This window comes from Scyliorhinus torazame, chromosome 12, assembly GCF_047496885.1.
Source record: "Scyliorhinus torazame isolate Kashiwa2021f chromosome 12, sScyTor2.1, whole genome shotgun sequence".
Lineage (NCBI taxonomy): Eukaryota > Metazoa > Chordata > Chondrichthyes > Carcharhiniformes > Scyliorhinidae > Scyliorhinus > Scyliorhinus torazame.
In genome coordinates, this window is record NC_092718.1 from 40540685 (window position 1) to 40562129 (window position 21445).

Consider the following 21445-nt stretch of genomic DNA (forward strand, 5'->3'; position numbering starts at 1 on the left):
GTGGTCAGAGGAGAGCTGATGTCCATTAGGGCACACAAGGAAAGGGGGGAGAAGAGAGAGGGGAGATGTTGGTGGGGGAGATGGCGGGGTGGATAGGAGGTACGCGGAGGCCCCGGAGGAGGGATTGCTTAGGGAGCGGCGTAGCCTTCAGGCTGAGTTCGATTTGTTGACCACCCTGAAGGCAGAGGCGCAGTGGAGGAAGGCGCAGGGGGCGGTATATGAATATGGAGAAAAGGCAAGCTGGATGCTGACGCACCAGCTTCGGAAGCGAGAGGCAGCTAGGGAAATCGGGGGAGTTAGGGATGGAGGAGGGAGCACGGTGCGAAGTGCGGTGGGTATCAAAGCCCGACGAAGGATTCTTCAGTGGAAGGGTGCGAGGCCCCCAAGCGTGGAATCCTGGATCAGCGATATGGCGGGGTTTATTAAATTGGAGCGGGTGAAATGAATGGGCTACAAAGCGAAGCCGTGCACTATCTCCAACAGCAGTGCACCCCTCCCCGATGAACTCAATGCATTCTATGCTCTGTTCGAGCAGATAACTAACAATCGAATGCCCCAGCAGCCAATAACTCACCCATACCCAGCATCACAGCTTCCGAAGTCAGTTCGGCCTTCCTGAAAGTGAACCCTCGGAAGGCAATGGGTCCGGACGAGATCCCTGGTTATGCACTCAGAGCCTGCGCGGACCAGCTAGCAGAGGTGTTCGCGGACAGCTTTAACCTGTCCCTACTCCGCTCAGAGGTCCCCACCTGCTTCAAGAAGACCACCATCATACCGGTGCCAAAGAAGAACCAGGCAACGTGCCTCTATGATTATCGTCTGGTGGCCCTGACTTCAGTTGTAATGAAGTGCTTTGAGAGGTTGATCATGAAGCTCACCACCTCCATACTCCCAGAACACCTTGATCCACTGCCATTCGCATACCATCGCAATCGGTCCACAGCAGCCGTCATTTCCCTGGCCCTACACTCATTCCTCGAGCATCTCGACAACAAGGACTCCGACATCAGACTGCTATTTATTGACTACAGCTCCGCCTTCAACACCATAATCCCAGCCAAGCTCATATCAAAGCTCCAAAACGTAGGACTTGGCTCCCTACTCTGCAACTGGATCCTCGATTTTCTGACCAACAGATCACAATCAGTAAGAATAAACAACAACAACACCTCCACAATAGTCCTCAATACCGGGGCCCCACAAGTCTGCGTACTTAGCCCCCTACTCTACTCCCTGTACACACAACTGCGTGGCAAAATTTGGTTCCAACTCCATCTACAAGTTTGCTGACGATACGACCATAGTGGGCCGGATCTCGAAAACGACGAGTCAGAATACAGAATAGATAGAGAACCTAGTGGAGTGGTGCAGCGACAACAATCTCCCCCTCAATGCCAGCAAAACTAAAGAGCTGGTCATTGACTTCAGGAAGCAAAGTACTGTACACACCCCTGTCAGCATCAACGGGGCCCGAGGTGGAGATGGTTAGCAGTTTCAAATGCCTTGGGGTGCATATCTCCAAAAATCTGTCCTGGTCCACCCACGTCGACGCTACCACCAAGAAAGCACAACAGCGCCTATACTTCCTCAGGAAACAAAGGAAATTCGGCATGTCCACATTAACCCTTACCAACTTTTACAGATGCACCATAGAAAGCATCCTATCTGGCTGCATCACAGTCTGGTATGGCAACTGCTCGGCCCAGGACCGCAAGAAACTTCAGAGAGTCGTGAACACTGCCAAGTCCATCACACGAACCTGCCTCCCATCCAGTGAGTGGATTCTACCGGAAATTTGTGCCCAATTTTAGCAGTGTGGTCACTCCACTGACCGATTTGAAGAAACGCCTCAAATAGCAGTGGACAGCAGAGTGTCAACAGATATTTGAAGGCCTAAAGGCTGTGATGACCAATTCTGCTGTGTTGGAGAATTACAAGGGGCTCTCTGATCGGATTGAACAAAAGTATCTGACCTTAAAGAGAAATGCCGAGGCGTAGAGAAATGGATGGATCGTGCAGAGACCTTCTTGTCCAAAGAGACTGTCAATCAAGAGGGATTCCAGTTGGAGGAAGAAGAACTAAAATGGACTATGTTATTATAAATGTTTGTGTGTTTTGTTTTGTTTAAAAAAAAGTATATTTACTGTCAATATTTTTTAATGGAACGTGAAATGGTGAAAAATGAAACCATCTTGAAGTTGATGATTTATTTCTTTTTTCTTGGGGGGAGGTGCCATGTGAATGTCCCTTTCAGAAAAGTGTGCTTTGTCAAATGGCTGCAGTGATGTCATTGTGTGGGTGGAGCTAGAAGCTCTTTTTTGGCTGTGTTTAGTTTCACTTTCAGCTGGAGAGCTGCATTCAAACCAAGCAGATGTGTCTTGATCTTTCTCTCTGCAATCTACAGAATGTCTCAAGATCACTTGATGGTTTCAAAGTAATAGCTGCTCCTGTAAGGAATGCAAACCTACTATCTTTGTTAAAAAGGGTTTTTTGAATTATGGATGTTGTTAGGAAAGTTATTAAGGGTTACCTGCAGAGTATGAAATCTGTGAGGATTATCAGTGTTGGTAGTTGATAAGATGTTTACTGTGTGTTTAGAAAATGTTAACTGCATTCATAGAATAAACAGTTGTTTAAAAATACTTTAGATCTCTGCTGCATCACACCTGTAAAGTGGGCTCTTGTGCTCCCCATAACCAAAATCTATTCAAAGTTGTCGGTCAGGTGAACTCCATGATAAATTTTGGTGTTCTCTAAACCCTGGCCCATAATAGAACACAATTGTGGCCCAAAGAGAAATTAAATAACAAGAAATTTCAAAGAGTAGGATGCAACCAGAGTTGCCAGTTTCCAACAATAACGTGAACAAGGCGGCAGTAAATAATGTGCTCCGTTACTTTGAAAAATCCCACAAAAGCTTCTAAAATCAAATTTATGCTTAAAAATTATTTTATTTAAATGTGAAGCAAATCGACTCTGCAAACCCATTACTAATTTTCATTTGGGAAGGCACCATTACCATCCAAATGTTCTAATGCTCTAATAGTTTACATTACAACATGGTATTTGACAAAACTGTGCTGAAGCTGGGCACACAATTAAATGTCTACACATTACCCAACACAATAAGTCGCCCCCTTTCAACTTGGCCTTTCTCCTCTGAAGCCTTCTGCTATCATTTTCAGGTTTAAAATTTGTTCACGGGACGTGAGCTTTGCTGGAAAGGCCATCAGTTGTTGCCCAACCCCAATTGCCCTGGACATCTTGAACCATTCGTCTGTGGTGTAGGTACACCCACAGTGCTCTTTGGAAGCGAGTTCCAGGTTTTTGATCCAGAGATAGTGAAGGGACAACAACATAGTTGCAAGTCAGTATGGTACACCACTTGCAGGTGGTGGCGTTCCTATGCATTTGCTGCCCTTGTCCTGCTAGGTGGGACCTCATGGGTTTGGAAGGAGCCTTGGTGAGTTGTTGCAGTGCATGTTGTAGATTGTACAAACTGTTCCTTTGTGTCAGCGGGAGTGAATGTTTCGTTGGGCAGGATGCCACTGAAGTGTGCTGCATTGCCCTGGATAATGTTGAGCTTCCCAAGTGTTGTTGGAATTGCACGATTCATTTCCGGTTGCGGCGATGCGGAGCTAAGCCGCACATTTCGGCAGCTCCCGCTATAACGGACTTTTGGGTTCTCCAGAGGAGCCCCAACGGAAATTTTTTGATTTAATCCCGTGTGGGAAGGTGAAGTAAGGGTTCCCCCTTACGTTGTATGGCGGAAATTGGCGGTGAAGCGTCGGAGAAAGAGGCTCTGGAGCAGCTGCAAAAACGAAGGGGAAAAAACAAGATGGCGGAGGGCAGAGATCGAGCAGCATGGGGGCCGGACTAGCAGGAGTTCCTTAAGCGGTGTGGAGGAGCTTAAAAAGGAGGTGCTGGCGCCAATGCTGTTGGCGATCGAGGGGCTGAAGGAGACCCAGAAGGCCTAGGCGGTGGAGCTTTGTGAGGTGAGGGATAAAACGAATGAGAATGAGGACGAGATCCTGGGCCTGGCGGTAAAAATGGAGGCGCATGAGGCGATGCACAGGAGGTGGGCCGAGAGACTCGAGGTCCTGGATAACAGATTGAGGAGGAAGCATCTCCGGATTCTGGGTCTCCCCGAAGGAGTGGAGGGAGCTGATGCCGGAGCGTATGCGAGTACGATGCTCCAGTCGCTGATGGGTGCGGAGGCCTCTCCAAGCCCCCTGGAGCTGGAAGGGGCTCACTGGGTCCTGGCGAGGAGACCCAAGGCTGATGAGCCGCCAAGGGCGATAGTGGCAAGGTTCCATCGCTTCGCGGACAAAGGAAGTGTTCTGAGATGGGCCAAGAAGGTGCGGAGCAGTAGATGGGAGAATGCGGTGATCAGAGTCGACCAGGATTGGAGCGCGGAGGTGGCAAGGAGGAGAGCTGGCTTCAACCGGGCCAAGGTGGTGCTGCACAAAAAAAGAGGCAGGTTCGGCATGCTGCAGCCTGCACGACTGTGGGTCACTTATCAGGACCGACACCATTATTTTGAAACGCCAGAAGAGGCTTGGACCTTCGTCCAAACAGAGAAATTGGACTCGAACTGAGGGGCTGTGGCTGTGGAGGGGGATGTTGGTTGCATACGGGGTTGTAAATAAGGGTAAAGAATATTTCATGGGTGGGATGATGGATGGGGATGTGGGTAGAGTTCTGGTTCAAATTCTTTTTTTCTTTCCTTCTCCTTTCTCTGTAAACGATGGCGGGGAATGTGGGCGTCGGTGCTGGAGGGAGGTGAGACTCGGGGATGGGGAACTGGGAAAATGGCCGCAACAGGAGCTGCGCCACAGGGGGCGGGGCTGGCTCAGGAAAGCGCGGGCTTTTTCCCGCGCAGGGAGGGGGCGGGGGGAGGTAAGGAGGAGAGACTCCCACACGGGGAGATCAACGGGAAGGCAAGGGAAGCCAGGGTCAGCAGAAGTCAGCTGACTCACGGAAGTAATATGGGGGGGAGCAAGACTGCTAGATGCAGATCTCGCGGGGTGGGGGGGGGGGGGGGGGGGGGGTGGGGGGGGAGAGATATTAGGGTTGCTGCTGCACTGTCCGAGGGGGAGCTGAACATGGAAGAGGTGGTCTGGGAGGGCATTCCCCATCTGGGGGACTGGAGAGTGCGGGAGGCGCGGGCACGGGACTGGCCTAAGATAGGAGATGGCTAGGGGGAGGGGGGGGGCAATCTGGCTGATCACGTGGAATGTAAGAGGCCTAAATGGGCCGGTTAAGAGGGCCCGAGTGTTTGCGCACCTAAAGGGACTGAAGGCAGATGTGGCCATGCTTCAGGAGACACATCTGAAGGTGGCAGATCAGGTCAGGTTAAGGAAGGGACGGGTAGGACAGGTGTTCCATTCGGGGCTGGATGCGAAGAATAGAGGGGTGGCAATATTGGTGGGGAAGCAGGTGTCGTTTGAGGCCAAGAACATAGTAGCGGACAATGGAGGCCAACACATGATGGTGAGCGGTAGGTTGCAGGGGACGGAGGTGGTACTGGTGAATGTATATGCCCCGAACTGGGACGATGCTGGATTCATGAAACGGATGTTGGGGCGTATTCCAGACCTGGAGTTAGGGAGCTTGATAATGGGTGGGGATTTTAACACGGTGCTGGACCCAGCATTAGATCACTCCAGGTCGAGGACGGGGAAGAGGCCGGCTGCGGCCAAGGTGCTTAGGGGGTTTATGGATCAGATGGGGGGAGTAGATCAGTGGAGATTTGCCAGGCTTTTGACCAGAAAATTTTCTTTTTTCTCCCAAGTGCATAAGGCCTACTCACGCATAGATTTTTTTGTTCTGGGCAGGGCATTGATCCCGAAAGTAGAGGGAACGGAGTATTCGGCCATAGCCATTTCAGACCATGCCCCGCATTGGGTGGAGCTAGAGCTGGGGGAGGAGAGGGACCAACACCTGTTGTGGCGGTTGGATATGGGACTGCTGGCAGACGAGGAAGTGTGTGCGAGGGTGCGGGGGTGCATAGAAAGGTATCTGGAGGCCAACGACAACGGGGAGGTGCAGGTGGGAGTAGTATGGGAGGCGCTGAAGGCGGTGGTCAGGGGAGAGCTAATCTCCATCAGGGCTCACAGGGTGAAGAGAGAGGGCAGGGAAAGGGAGAGGTTAGTGGGGGAGATTTTAAGGGTGGACAGGAGATATGCAGAGGCTCCTGATGAGGGACTACTCAGGGAGAGACGAAATCTCCAGACGGAGTTCGACCTGTTGACCACAGGGAAGGCAGAGGCACAGTGCAGGAAGGCACAGGGGGCGATATATGAATATGGGGAGAAGGCGAGTCGGATGCAGGCACATCAGCTCCGTAAGAGGATGGCAGCGAGGGAAATAGGTGGAGTCAAGGATGGCAGGGGAACTACGGTGCGGAGTGCGGTGAAAGTGAATGAGGCATTCAAGGCCTTTTACGAGGAGCTGTATAGGTCCCAGCCCCCAGGGGGAAAAGAGGGGATGCAACAATTCTTGGACCAACTGAGGTTCCCGAGGGTGGAGGAGCAGGAGGTGGCTGGTTTGGGGGCGCCAATTGGCGTGGAGGAGCATGCAGGCAGGGAAGGCCCCGGGGCCGGATGGGTTCCCGGTGGAGTTTTATAGGAAGTCTGTAGACCTGTTAGCTCCGTTGCTGGTAAGGACCTTTAATGAAGCATGGGAGGGGGGGGACCCTGCCCCCGACAATGTCGGAGGCGACGATCTCTTTGATCTTGAAGCGGGATAAGGACCCATTGCAATGTGGATCGTATAGACCAATCTCGCTCCTTAACGTAGATGCTAAGTTGCTGGTAAAAATGTTGGCTATGAGGATTGAGGACTGTGTCCCGGGGGTGATTCACGAGGACCAGACGGGATTCGTAAACGGTAGGCAACGAAACACCAATGTGCGAAGGGTCCTAAATGTGATAATGATGCAATCGGTGGAGGGAGAGGCGGAGATAGTGGCAGCCATGGACGTGGAGAAGGCCTTTGACCGAGTAGAGTGGGAGTATCTCTGGGAAGTGTTGGGGAGGTTTGGGTTCAGGGGAGGGTTTATTAGTTGGGTCAAGCTCCTATATAGAGTCCCGGTGGAGAGTGTGGTCACGAACCGGCGGAGGTCCGAGTATTTCCGGCTGTATCGAGGGACGAGGCAGGGGTGCCACCTGTCCCCTCTGCTGTTTGCATTGACAATTGAACCTTTGGCCATGGCGTTAAGGGAGTCGGGGAAATGGAAGGGGGTGGTCCAAGGGGGAGAGGAGCATCGAGTGTCGCTGTACGCAGACGACCTGTTGCTGTATGTGGCAGACCCAGTGGAGGGGATGGTTGAGGTCATGCAGATCCTAAGGGAGTTTGTAGATTTTTCGGGCTATAAGCTCAACGTGGGAAAGAGCGAGCTCTTTGTGGTGCATCCGGGGGATCAGGGAAGAGGGATAGACGACCTACCATTGAGGAGGACGGAAAGGAGCTTTCGATACTTGGGGATTCGGGTAGCTAGGAGGCACTGCACAAACTTAATTTGACGCGGCTGGGGGAACAGCTGGAGGAGGATTTTAAACGGTGGGACATGTTGCCGCTCTCGCTGGTGGGCAGGGTACAGTCAATTAAAATGGTGGTCCTCCCAAGGTTTCTTTTTGTGTTCCAGTGCCTTCCAATCATGATCACCAACGCCTTTTTTAAGAGGGTAGGCAGGAGCATTATGAGTTTTGTGTGGGCGAGCAAGACCCAGAGGGTAAGGAGGGGGTTCCTGGAGTGTAGCAGGGATAGAGGAGGGTTGGCGTTTGTGAATTTGGGTGGCTACTACTGGGCAGCCAACGTGGCGATGATCTGTAAGTGGGTGACGGAGGGAGAGGGGGCGGCGTGGAAGAGGTTGGAGATGGCGTCCTGCAAAGGAATGAGCCTGGGGGCGCTGGTGACGGCACCGCTGCCGCTCTCGCTGACAAGGTACACCACGAGCCCGGTGGTGGCGGCAACGCTAAAGATCTGGGGGCAGTGGAGACGACACAGGGGAGCGCTGGGAGCCTCGGTGTGGTCCCCGATTAGGGATAACCATCGGTTTCTCCCAGGAAGCTTGAACTGGGGGGTTCCAGAGCTGACATCAAGCAGGGATTAGAAGAATGGGGGACCTGTTCATCGATGGGATGTTTGCGAGCTTAGGGGCGCTGGAGGAGAAATTTGGTCTCCCCCGGGAAACACGTGCAAGTAAGGGCGTTTGTGAGGCGGCAGGTGAGGGAATTCCCGCTGCTCCCGGCACAGGGGATTCAAGACAGGGTGATTTCGGGTGTATGGGTCTGAGAGGGCAAGGTGTCGGCGATATACCAGGAGATGAAAGAGGGGGAGGCTTTGGTAGAGGAGCTGAAGGGTAAATGGGAAGGGGAGTTGGGGGAGGAGATTGAGGAGGGGCGGTGGGCTGATGCCGCAAGTAGGGTTAATTCCTCTTCCTAGTGTGCCAGGCTTAGCCTGATACAGTTTAAGGTAGTGCACAGAGCGCATATGACGGCGGCGAGGTAGAGTAGGTTCTTTGGAGTGGAGGACAGATGTGGGAGGTGCTCAGCAAGTCCGTCGAACCATGTCCATATGTTTTGGTCATGCCCGGCACTGGAGGGGTTCTGGAGGGGAGTTGCAGGAACAGTATCTCAGGTGGTGAAAGTCCGGGTCAAGCCAAGCTGGGGGCTAGCACTATTTGGAGTAGTGGACGAGCCGGGAATGCAGGAGGCGAAAGAGGCCGGCATTCTGGCCTTTGCGTCCCTAGTAGCCCGGCGAAGGATCTTGTTAATGTGGAAAGAGGCGAAGCCCCCCAGCGTGGAGGCCTGGATAAATGATATGGCAGGGTTTATCAAGTTGGAGAGGATAAAGTTTGCCTTGAGAGGGTCTACGCAGGGGTTCCACAGGCGGTGGCAACCGTTCCTCGACTATCTCGCGGAGCGTTAGATGAAGGTCGGACAGCAGCAACAGCAAGCCGGGGGGGGGGGGGGAATATCTTTTGGGGGGGGGGTTTATGGGGGGCATTTGAGCAAGAAAACACATGAACGATCCGGAAAACTGACACGTACGGGAGGAATCCAATGTACAAAGCTCTGTATCATATTGATTTCCATGTTCATGTCTGGCTATGCGTGCATTCTTTCTTGGTTGTTACGGGGGGGGGGGGGGGGGGGGTTTGTTTGTATGATTGAAAATTTTGTTTCAAAACTTTTAATATACATTTTTTTTTTTTAAATTTTAAAAAGGAATTGCACGATTCCAGGCAAGTGTGGAGTATTCCATTCCACCCGGACTTGTGCCATGCAGTTGGTGGAGGCTTTGGGGAAATCAGGAAGAGAGTTACTTAACAGAATTTGTAACCTCTGATCTATACTTGTAGACACTTATATGGCTGGTCCAGTTTAGTTTATGGACAATGCTAACTAGATAATGTTGATGTTAGGGCTTCAGCAATGGTAATAGCACAGAACATCAAGGGGGAGATAGTTAGATCTTCTCTTGAAGATGGTCAATACCCAGCAGTTGGCTGATGTGACATGACTTGCAATTATACCGCAACACATCCTTCGTCAGAAACGGGGGAGGGGGCCTAATAACTCAAGATGGCAACAGCATTCAGGGATTAGCTAGATTTATTGTGCCCCATTACACTTCACTTCAGTTATTTTTGATCCTCAGAACAACACTGACTTCCATTCCCCCAAGCACTGTTCAGTGTTCGCCTGCAGTGGCATTGTGCCTCAGTCTTACTGCTTGATACAGAAGAGAAACATCAGTCATGAGTGCAATTGTTATGAGCAATACAAGGGCACCATTTTCAAATTCCTTAAAAGTATCTTCTGGCAAGAAAAGTGCAGACATATTCATCGGCTGTTTAGCACACTCAATGAATGTGTTGTTTTTATTATTTTTTTACATCACTCGAATTAGATAGTACAAAATGCCAAAAGTACATGAAGATCAATTAACTGGTTAACATTTTACAAAGTCATTAAAATTACATCCAGTGCACCAAGTATTTTTCCAAACCAGCTTGGTGTGTTTATTTAGGCCAATGTTGAAAATGAAGCAAAGATGTCAGGGAGGCATGTGAAGCAACCACAGGAAAAGCCAGGGGCTCTGGTGCAACTCAGCCGCTCATCCCCTCATTCACAGTGCTCAGGACAACCCATATGGAATGAATTCTCCAAGTTATGTCCTTGGAGATTTCTAGCTAAGCATTGGTGACAAAGGGCCAAGGAACCCAAAGAAAATGATCGACAAAAGGGAGCTGTCAGAAGCAACTGGGGTGGAGCCAACTCAACATGGAGACTGGATCCTTGAATGGGCTATTGATCGGCACTCTCAAAGGCATTACAGCTGATGACTGCAAATATTATTGAAGTCATCGACAATAAACTTGATTCATTGGCGTAGAATATCAGTGCTCATGAGGTTGGTTGAACTACAGAATACTAGTAAGAGGTTCAATGAACAAGGAGAATCATTAATTTCAAAAATGTAACCTCCTCAATTGAGGCCCACTTACAATCCTTGGATAATCAGCTGCATGGTATGTCAGAATTTCTGGATGATCTGAAGAACCGAGCTCTGTTTTCATAACATCAAGGCCAAATGGGCCAAAGCGGCAAGGCATAATGGTGTCTTGCTGTTTGAAGGGGTGATGGTCTCGCTTTTCCCCAGATTTATGCGCTGATGCAGAAGCAAGTAGTCTTTGATTAAGTTAGAAAACAGCTCAAGGCTGTTGGAGTGAATGATGCCCTGCTTCATCCTGGTACACGGAGGATGGTGTCTGACAACTCTAATACACTGAACAATCCAGGTATGCCTTGGCTTTTGCCAACTCAATGAATAAAGGCAATAGTCTGGAGTAACAATATGCAATTCACTGTAAACTCCGGACTCGATCCCTAGTCATTCTAATTCCTGCCTGATCATTTGTTGTTATTTATCATGTTAACAGGGATGTCTTGGTAATTGAGCACTACAATGAACGTTTGATCTTGAAGAATATCAGGGACTTTCATTTGTTTTGAATGGAGAACACCCTACAGCATGATCCTTCTAGTTAACAAGTAAACGCTGTTTGTGGTATAGTATCAGGGCTGTGAAGTAGACATAGCCGACTTTATGTTGGTAGTCTTTGCTTGTGGTCGCCTTGCCTTAATCATGGTAATTATGAGTAACGCCATTAGCAGGAAGGAGCACATGGTTTAAATCCTCTTGGGTGGGGTTAGAATGCGCTATGGACATTCAGTACTCATCCTTATTGAGGCATATCTTATCTCTTTTTTTGAGGGGAATGACTCCTGGGTGTAATGATAGAAAGTTTGTAGGAATAGCACTCTAGGTTTTCACACGTGATGAGGAATACCCCTATGGCACAAACGACTTCACACATGTTGTGTGTTTATTTTAATTTTGGGGTTAAAGAATCGGTCCATGGCTCCTACAAAAGTACAGGCAGGTCTCATATCTGAGAAAGGGCCATTATAATGAGTCATTGGTGCCTTTGGCACCATTGGAGTTGGGGGAGGTATGTTTTGGTGCACTCCCGAACATGGCGTCAAAATCGTATCCTATATTTTCTTTGGCTGAATCAGCAATGGCAATAACTACTTTCAAAATTTGCTCCTGGAATGTGCAGGCAGCACATCATCCTGTTAAGAGAAAAAGATTTTATCTTTCCTTCAATAAAAAGGAAAGAAATTGACATGGATTTGTTGCAAGAAATTAATTTAGATGACAAGGAGCACTTATCAAGTTGAAAAGGGAATGGTGGGGCAGGTTTTTGTGCCTAATTTTTGACCAGTGTTAATCATTACAAATGTGCCTTATATAAAAAGGAACTTCCTGTTGATTCCCTTATTTCCCATTTCTTTTACTTTGCCATCATTTTTTTGACCCATGGATATTTAATGTACCTTAAATTTGAGAAACAGAAGGTGAGGAACTCAAAAGTTGCAAAATCGTACACTGTGCTTTGAAGATTTAGATTTTTAGCAGAAGAACTCAGGCTTTCTGGCATCCGAGAGATCGGAGGAATTCAGTTTGATTGGTTGGTGGCAAATAGATTGGCCAAGGACAGTGGGCAGGATTCTCTGATCCTGAGGCTAAGTGTTGATGCCATCGTAAACGCCTTCGCGTTTTACGACGGCAACAACAGGCCCCCAGGAGCAACGTTCCTGAGCCCTACAGGGGCCAGCACGGCATTGGAGCGACTCACACAGCTGCCAAGAGTGGTGTCAAACGGGCGCCACAGGTCTGCACATGCGCGCTGCGGCCGGCGCGAACCCACGCATGCGCACTAGCTTCCTTCTCCATGCCGGCCCCGACGCAACATGGCGGAGAGCTACAGGGACAGACGCGGAGTAAAATAGGCCCCCACCAGGAGAGGCCGGCACGCCGATCGGTAGGCCCCGATCGCAGGCCAGGCCACGGTGGAGGCCCCCCCTCCAAGCAGGCCGCCCCCCGCAGGGTGAACACTGAGGTCCCACCAGGTAAGACCACAAGGTAAGGCCCCGGGGTCAGAGAATCCCACCCAGTATTCTGCCTGGCAACAGATAGTGATTGGTTTCAGTCAGGTGTAAAGTTTTCAGAGGACCCAGGAAGGTGCAGAACACTCCTGGATGGCAAGAGAAGCTGTGAATTGCTGTTTCTCCAAAAAGGTTTCTTGCCCGAATCAGAAGTCTTTCAGATCCTGATGAATCTACAGTGAAAACCACTACAGACTGAAAGCAAAGACCTTCCCCAACTGAAGGCCAAGATACCAAATAATCAAACTGGATGGACATCTATCTGAAACAAAGGACGGGATCTAGCGGTCGGTTTGCACCTGAAAAGCAGTGCAACGCGACCGACCAGTAAATGCTGGGAGATCCCACTTCCGGGATCTATCCAGTTCGTCATGCCTCACGAGATCTAACACAATCTCGCAAAACGCTGGGATGTGAATCCCTCTCATTGTGGGCAGGGTCACTTTCTGCATATTAGAGCAAGATTGCTCGTCTCACTCTAACATGTGTTCCCGAGATCTACCAAAGGTTGGGACCTAGCTCCCTCGTCTTGGAGACCTTGGGCAAGCGTCGTTCAGTGCTGGTCCCCACAAACGGGGACCAGATTGAACAGCACTCGTGGGGGGGTCTCTCAGGGGATTGGAGACCCCCAGGTGCAAGCCCTTTGGGCACGGTGGCACCTGGCACTGGTGTCACCTGGGTACCAGCCTGGCCACTGCCATGGTGCCCAAATGGCACTGCCAGCTGACAGCAGCATTGCCAGGGTGTCAAACTGGCATATTTTGCGTTGTGGTTTCCCTGCACAGATTAAATGAAATGAAAATTGCTTATTATCACAAGTAGGCTTCAAATGAAGTTACTGTGAAAAGCCCCTGTGGGTTGGGGATGTGCAAAGACTTTTAATCCTTTCACTCCTTGTATTATTATTTTTTTCCACCCCTCTTTCCACTCTGTTCGTGTCCAAGGTATGTGTCGCGAGTGGGGCGAGACGGTTTGGGGGGGGTGGGGCATTTAGGAATTTGTTAACCAGTTGTATTTGCTACCTATTCAATTATAGTTATTGGTATTAACAAAAGTTAATTGTTTAAATTTACAAACCTGGCTACTGTAGCTATTGGCCAACCAAAGACCTAATAATCTAATCTTTTAATATTGTCACAATGAGGCTGGCATTCACACTGCAATGAATTTATTGTGAAAAGCCCCTAGTCGCCACACTCCGCCATGTTTGAATACACAGAGGGAGAATTGTCCAATTCACCTAGCAGCACGTTTTTCAGGACTTGTGGAAGGAAACCGGAGCACCTGGAGGAAACACACACAAACATGGGGAGAATGTGCAGACTCCACACGGACAATGACCCAAGCCGGGAATTGAACCTGGGTCCCTGGCGCTGTGAAGCCACAGTTCTACTGTGCCGCCCTACCTCAGGTATTTTCTAAAAATTAGATTTACATTTGTCATGTGTACCAAGATAATGAAAAGTATTGTACTATGTACAATTAATTATTAACAATTAATCGTTAATAGGACAGCATGGTGGCACAGTGCTTAGCAGCGCTGCCTCATGGCACTGAGGTCCCAGGTTCGATCCCGGCTCTGGGTCACTGTCCGTGTGGAGTTTGCACATTCTCCCAGTGTTTGCATGGGTTTCGCCCCCACAACCCAAAGATGCGCAGGGTAGGTGGATTGGCCACTCTAAATTGCCCCTTAATTGGAAAAAAAATAAATCGAGTACTCAAACTTTTTTTTTTTTTTTTTTAAACAATCAATTGTTCTTTTTAATTGTCCTGAGACTCCAGGTCAAGTGGGGCTGGAATTTACCAGCTCTAGCCCAGGGTATGTTGCAACACCTTCAAAATGGAAGATTGTATAAAGACAATGAGGGGGGTAGGTATGTGAGATTGTCAAGGGATCTTTATGTGGGGACATTGTCTCAATAATGCATGTATACATTCCACCAAACTATTACTCCGATTTTGTTCCTGAAGTCTTGATGGATTTCACTGAATTGTTGTGTGCTAATTCCTTTATAGGTGGTGACTTCAACTGTTATCTTACCCTTCGGTAGATTTGCTCAGGGATCATACCTTTACCTCATACTTAAAAGACCGAATTTGGTCTCTCATCCTTGTCAATTCCCTCTGACGCAAGCCCCTCTATCCTGTGGCAAACCTCACAAACTTATGCTAGAGGGCTGTACATTCCATCTGCAGCCAACAAGAGGCATAACATGCTGAATCGACAGCATCGGTTGGAAGTAAAATTGGCTGAAACAGAGAGGTTGTATGGCAGGAATCCTAACCATTCATTGCTGAAAGAAATTAATGCAATTCAAATGGCTCTGTACTCCTCGCTGACTCAACGTGCTGAGAGGAGTTTAAAGTTTGGCAAACAAAAGTTGAGAGAGTTTGGAAAGAAACAGTAGATATCCGGCTTTACTTACTGGGACAAGAGCAGACTGCAGGGCTATTCCCTGTGCTAGACTACGAGGGTAATAGAACTTTAAAACATAAGATATTAATACTGCATTTAAAGGTTTCGATGGCGACTTAAATAAAACAGAGCAGCCTGGGGGTGCATTGATGCTTATGAAGCATTTCTCCTCCTCCCTTAAATCCTAACAATCTTAGAAGACCAAAGGTAGGCCCTCGAAAATCCCATGTCAAAATTAAATCCTAATGATCTGGTGTACTTAAGAGCATGAGAAGATATTCGGTACAGCCTTAGAATTTGATCCTCTGTTCCTAATTTTGGTGCTCTCAGATAGGTGAATTATTGACACAAATGAAGAAAGGCTGTGTAATGTCCTAACTTGAGGCACAGAAGAACATCCTTCGTTCCTGAAAGTGATTCAACTCTTTCAATTCAGAATTAGCATAAAATCATTGAATGTATCCCAATGAAGTTGCTTACCTGCATACTCTGTTCTAAATTGGATGCATTCCAAAAGTATGGGACACGCCCCCCCCCCGCCCCCCATCTCAAATGTCTACATTGTGTAATGTCTGACTTGCTCCAACAAAGTTTTTCCTCAAGTTATGTAGCACTCTGACCTCTCTACAAGTGACCGTATGTGCCATTTTACTATGTTTTCATGGTTGTATCCTCTTCTCCCCCATCCACCTCACTGGACTGTGCCATACAACCTGAAGGCTTCTCAATTCACCAGCAAACTGCACCGCGTCGTCAGGCAAAGCGAAGGGTGGAGGGGTTTGCCTCCTCATCAACTCCTCCTGGTGCTTGGATATGGCAACCAACTGCTCACCGGACCTGGAATACCTGACCGTGAAGTACCGCCCATACTATCTTCCACATGAGTTCACTTCAGCCATTATCACTGCGTTCTATATCCCACCCCAGGCAGAAGTGAGGAAGGCGCTGGACGAACTGTACACAGTTATAAACAACTACGAAACAGAACACCCGGAGGCCTTGTTCATCGTGGCCGGAGACTTCAACAAGGCCAACCTCATGAGTGTACTGCCAAAATTCCACCAGCACATCTCCTGTCCCACCAGGAGCGACAACACTCTCGACCACTGCTACTCAAAAATCAAGGGCACCTACCGTTCCATCCCCCAACCGCACTATGGGAAATCAGATCATAAGATGGTGCTCCTTCTCCCGGCATACAAGCAGAAACTCAAGCAGGAGAATCCAGCTAAGAAGGTCGTGCAGTGCTGGTCCGAGGAAACAGAAGAGCTCCTACGTGACTGCTTAGAGACAGTGGACTGGTCCATATTTAAGAATTCAGCGACCAAATTAAATGGAGTATGCCACCACCGTTACAGACTTCATCAGCAAATGTGCGGACGACTGCGTGCCAATGAAAGCAGTACGTACGTTCTCCAACCGGAAACCATGGCTCAATCGCGAGATTGACTCCCGACTGAAGGACAGGTCTGAGGCATTCAAGGCAGACGACCCTGATCAATACAAGAAATCCAGGTACGACCTCCACAAAGCCATCCGAGATGCCAAGAGAGAATATCAAACCAAGCTCGAGTCACAGACAGACTCTCGGCGGTTGTGGCAAGGCCTAAAACAACATAATGGGCTACAAAGCGAAGCCAAGCAGCATCCCCGGCAGCAGCGCACCCCTCCCCGATGAACTCAATGTATTCTATGCTTGGTTCAAGCAGGAAACCAACAATCCGCTGTCGAGTGCCCCAGCAGACCATAACACAGCCATGCCCACCATCACAACTTCCAAAGTCAGATCGGCCTTCCTGAAAGTGAACCCTCGGAAGGCGACGGGCCCGGACAGGATCCCTGGTTGTGCACTCCGAGCCTGCGCAGACCAGCTGGCAGATGTGTTCACGGACATCTTTGACCTGTCCCTACTCCACTCAGGAGGTCCCCACCTGCTTCAAGACCACCATCACACCAGTGCCAAAGAAGAATCAGGCAACATACCTCAATGACTACCATCCGGTGGCCCTGACTTCAGTCGTAATGAAGTGCTTCGAGAGGTTGGTCATGAAGCACATCACCTCCATTCTCCAAGAACGCTTTGATCCACTGCAATTCGCATACCGCCACAACCGGTCCACAGCAACCGCCATTTCCCTGGCCCCACACTCATCCCCCGAGCATCTCGACAACAAGGACTCCTACATCAGACTCCTATTTATTGACCACAGCTCCGCCTTCAACACCATAATTCCAGCCAAGCTCACATCAAAGCTCCAAAACCTCGACTTTCTGACCCACAGACCACAATCAGTAAGAATAAACAACACCTCCTCCACAATAGTCCTCAATATCGGGGCCCCGCAAGGCTGCGTACTTAGCCCCCTACTCTACTCCCTGCACATACACGACTGCGTGGCAAAATTTGGTTCCAACTCGATCTACAAGTTTGCTGACGATACGACCATAGTGGGCCGGATCTCAAATAACGACAAGTCAGAATACAGGGGGGAGATAGAGAACCTAGTCGAGTGGTGCAGCGACAACAATCTCTCCCTCAATGCCAGCAAAACTAAAGAGCTGGTCATTTGACTTCAAGAAGCAAGGTACTGTGCACACCCCTGTCAGCATCAATGGGGCCGAGGTGGAGATGGTTAGCAGTTTCAAATTCCATGGGGTACACATCACCAAAAATCTGTCCAGGTCCACCCACGTCAACGCTACCACCAAGAAAACACAAAAGGGCCTATACTTCCTCAGGAAATTCGGCATGTCCACATCAACTCTTCCCAACTTTTACTAGATGCACCAGAGAAAGCATCCTATCTGGCTGCATCACAGCCTGATATGGCAACTGCTCGGCCCAGGACCGCAAGAAACTTCAGAGAGTCGTGAACACAGCCCAGTCCATCACTCAAACCTGCCTCCCATCCACTGACTCCATCTACACCTCCCGCTGCCTGGGGAAAGCGGGCAGCATAATCAAAGACCCCTCCCACCCGGCTTACTCACTCTTCCAACATCTTCCATCGGGCAAGAGATACAGAAGTCTGAGAACACGCACAAACAGATTCAAAAATAGCTTCTTGCCCCGCTGTTACCAGACTCCTAAACGACCCTCTTATCGACTGCCCTCATTAACACTACTCCCCTGTATGCTTCATCTGATGCCAGTGCTTATGTAGTTACATTGTGTACCTTGTGTTGCCCTAATGTATTTTCTTTTATTTCCTTTTCTTTTCATGTACTTAATGATCCGTTGAGCTGCTCGCAGATAAATACTTTTCACTGTACCTTGGTACATGTGACAATAAACAAATCCAATCCAATCCAATCCTCTAGTTTATTGCTTTCCCTTGCCCAAGCTGGAAGCACTGGGTTTAATGATTAAGCTGAACAAACTGTCCTTTTCTCTATTCAGATACAGAATTGCTTTTATGCTGTACTGTACCAGTTTTGAAGGGTTGTTGCGTAATTTGTGATAATGGAGACTCACCCTCGAGGATTCGTATGATGGCCTTGGTTGGTCAGCTGATCCCCAAGACGTTGTACCTGTTCGTTCTTCCATTACTATCAAAAGAAAATATATTATTAGCTACATGAAGACAAGTTTCCAATGTTTTATGGAATTTCAATCTTTGTTTGCTACATTATCCATACACAAAGCTCTTCCTTTCTTAAAGTTATCATTTGTGTTACTGCCAGATTCAAAGAATTTACAGTGTAGGAGGAGGCTATTCAGCCCATCAGGTTTGCTTCAGCCTTTGGAAAGAGCACCCTACTTAAACCCATGCCTGAACCCTATCCCTGTAACCCAGTAACCCCACCTAACCTTTTTGGACACAAAGTGGCAATTTATCATGGCCAATCCACCTAACCTGCACATCTTTGGACAGTGGGAGAAAACCAGAGCACCCAGAGGAAACCCACAGACACAGGGAGAACATGCAGACTCCACACAGACACTGATCCAAGGCAGGAATCGAACCTGGGTCCCTGGCGCTGTGAAGGAAAATGCTAACCACTGTGCTACCGTGCCGACCACATTTTTTGTGCATTAATTATCCTGTGCCGTCCAAATTGTTTTCTTGAAAACATAATAGAACGAAGGATTGCTATGTACCAGTAATTAATATTAATTTAATTTCGATTTTTTTTTTTTCTGAACTTGTGCTTCGGGCAATAGGATAGAAGTATCAGGAAATTAGTGACTTTTGCATTTTGGATCAGTGCCAAACCCAAGCATTATAAGTGACTGGAAATCTATTAATTTACCCCCATTATGTCCCAACAGCACATCTAAACCCCAACCTCAAAGAACATCCCTACTTTGCCAGTAGCATTTTCCACATAAACAAGCCTCGAGGCCCAACAAAACTGCCAATGAGTACCAAATCAGAGAGGCAAGTTTACCAAAGAAGTTCATCAAGTAAGACTTAGGTGAGGAAACGGGAGATTCTTACTGGAGTTGGCTGGATTCAAATCAAGTTCTCCGAATTCAAACAGTACTTTAATACACCACACCAGCGCACTGACAAAAGCATTGTATGCCTTGTATGGAAATTTGCAGAACTGACTTCAGCATTAACATTTGTTAAAATGACTGCTCTTTAATGAATTAAAAATCCAGTCAGAAATGTAGAAAAACTAGACTGAAATTTTAAGCAAATCTTGCCCCAATTTTGCTGATATTTTCATTCTTCTCCCACAAACATCAATAAATCCTGCTTATGGATGTTCTTCATTCGTTCACACATTCCTATCTTGTGAGCCTCAGTGGGCAATTCAATCCACAATACTTGCAAGTCCAATTTTTATATCCATTGTCACCAACTGTCCACAGACTGCCAGTATTTGTTACATCAGGAGCATATTATATTTGCTGTCCATAACCCAGTCATATCAGCACCTCGCAATTGAGTGCAAAACCCAGACAGATAACATCGGCATCTGTCACAAAAGGCCGTGTATTTGCACACAGGTCTCGTCAGCGGGCAGATGAAAGGCCACATTTCGATATGCCCCCCCCCCCCCAAAAAAAAGATTACCCAAATATTTTTGTTTTATTCGAAGCATAAGGTTGCGGAATAGCATTATACTAGCAGCCTAGTGGCTTTAGTACCAGCATAGTAAAGGTTGAACAGTTAAATGACGCTTCAAATCTAATTTGCCAATTATATTTTCAGGGAGACATTGATTTCCCAAATAAAAATAAGCACTGCAAACACATGAAGGAGAAGTCATGGGGCAAAAGGATGGGAAATGAGCATAATTCATCGTATTTAACATGTGTGCGCGGGTGTCAGGTGCTCATTAACTCACCTTCACCAACTGGATGGGTGTGTCAGCTGCATTGGTGTGAGGTGGGGTGGCGGGCATGTAAGGGACTCCTACGACCAGGGCTGGGTGTCAGACACACGCCCACAGATGCAACAATTACTTGTTATAAAAATGTTGATTTCAAACGATCAAAGCACTTCAAATGAATTATGAGGCTACAGTATTCGGAGTACTGTGGTGCATATACTCAGTTATTTAGTTTAGCAAATAAATGATTAAATTCTCTACTGGGATTGTAGTTTATTACACGTTTAGATTCTTCAATTGGAAACTGAATGTGAGTATTTTCCCAATGCTTACCAAGGTGGCAAGATTTAACAGTCACCTTAAAGGTGAAGAAGGAATTTAATCTACTGTTACAATCCCAGTTGATGTTATCACTGGATGGGAAGATCCCAGAATGGAACCCTGGTTCAAAAGACCATAACTTCAACTTATTGTTTTAGAAAACATGAAGGAACTGAGTCACAGGAATGTCAATTAGCTTTTAACAACATTTATTCCATTAAACATTAAAGTGTGACTGTAATACAACTCCCCTTCACTCCTGTCTTGACAAATGTAAACAGATTTCATGGATAACATGTCTATCTTATGTTATAATGCGCTCAATAAACACACATCCCCTTTAAGCCAACAGGCTGACTGCGGTCAGCCACACTCCGATCTGAAACCAAGTGGCAGATGCCACCCAATCGAATGTGTGTCCTGGTCCATTCACGTTCATGCCACAGTCAAGAAAGCCCAACAACATCTCTACTTCCAACGGAAGCTGGAGAAATTTGGCATGTCTGCGTCGACTCTCACAAAGTTCTACAGATGTGCCATGGAGAGCATCCTATCCGGCTGCATCACAGTATGGCAACTGCTCGGTCCAAGATCGCAAGAAACTGCAGAGTGTGGTGAACTCAGCCCATCGCATCACACAAGCTTGCCACCCTCACATTGATTCTATATACACCTCCCCCTTCCTCAGGCAGGCAGACAGCATTATCAGTGACCCCTCCCACCCAGGCATTGCCTCCTTCCAGATCCTTCCACCAGGCAGAAGGTACAGAAGTCTGAAGACCCGCACATCCAGACAGAGGAACAGCTTCTTCCCCACAGCTACAAGACACCTCAACGACTCCCCCTCGGTCAGATTTGTTCCCTCTAAGAACACCATTCATGACGCCCTATGCGGCTC

General features: G+C 48.2%; 1 protein-coding gene across 9 annotated transcripts in view; it reads right to left on the bottom strand.

The window, feature by feature from the left end:
* The window catches only part of tcf12 (transcription factor 12), a 365767-nt gene that overhangs the window by 288426 nt on the left and 55896 nt on the right, over positions 1-21445 (bottom strand). For 8 of the 9 annotated variants that reach the window (XM_072470734.1, XM_072470723.1, XM_072470727.1 and 5 more), the window contains one exon: positions 18416-18489. The exons of the other annotated variant lie outside the window; for it this stretch is intronic. In XM_072470734.1, the coding sequence (XP_072326835.1) occupies positions 18416-18489 (74 nt within the window). The remainder of the gene's footprint in view (positions 1-18415; positions 18490-21445) is intronic. 9 annotated transcript variants of the gene reach the window in all.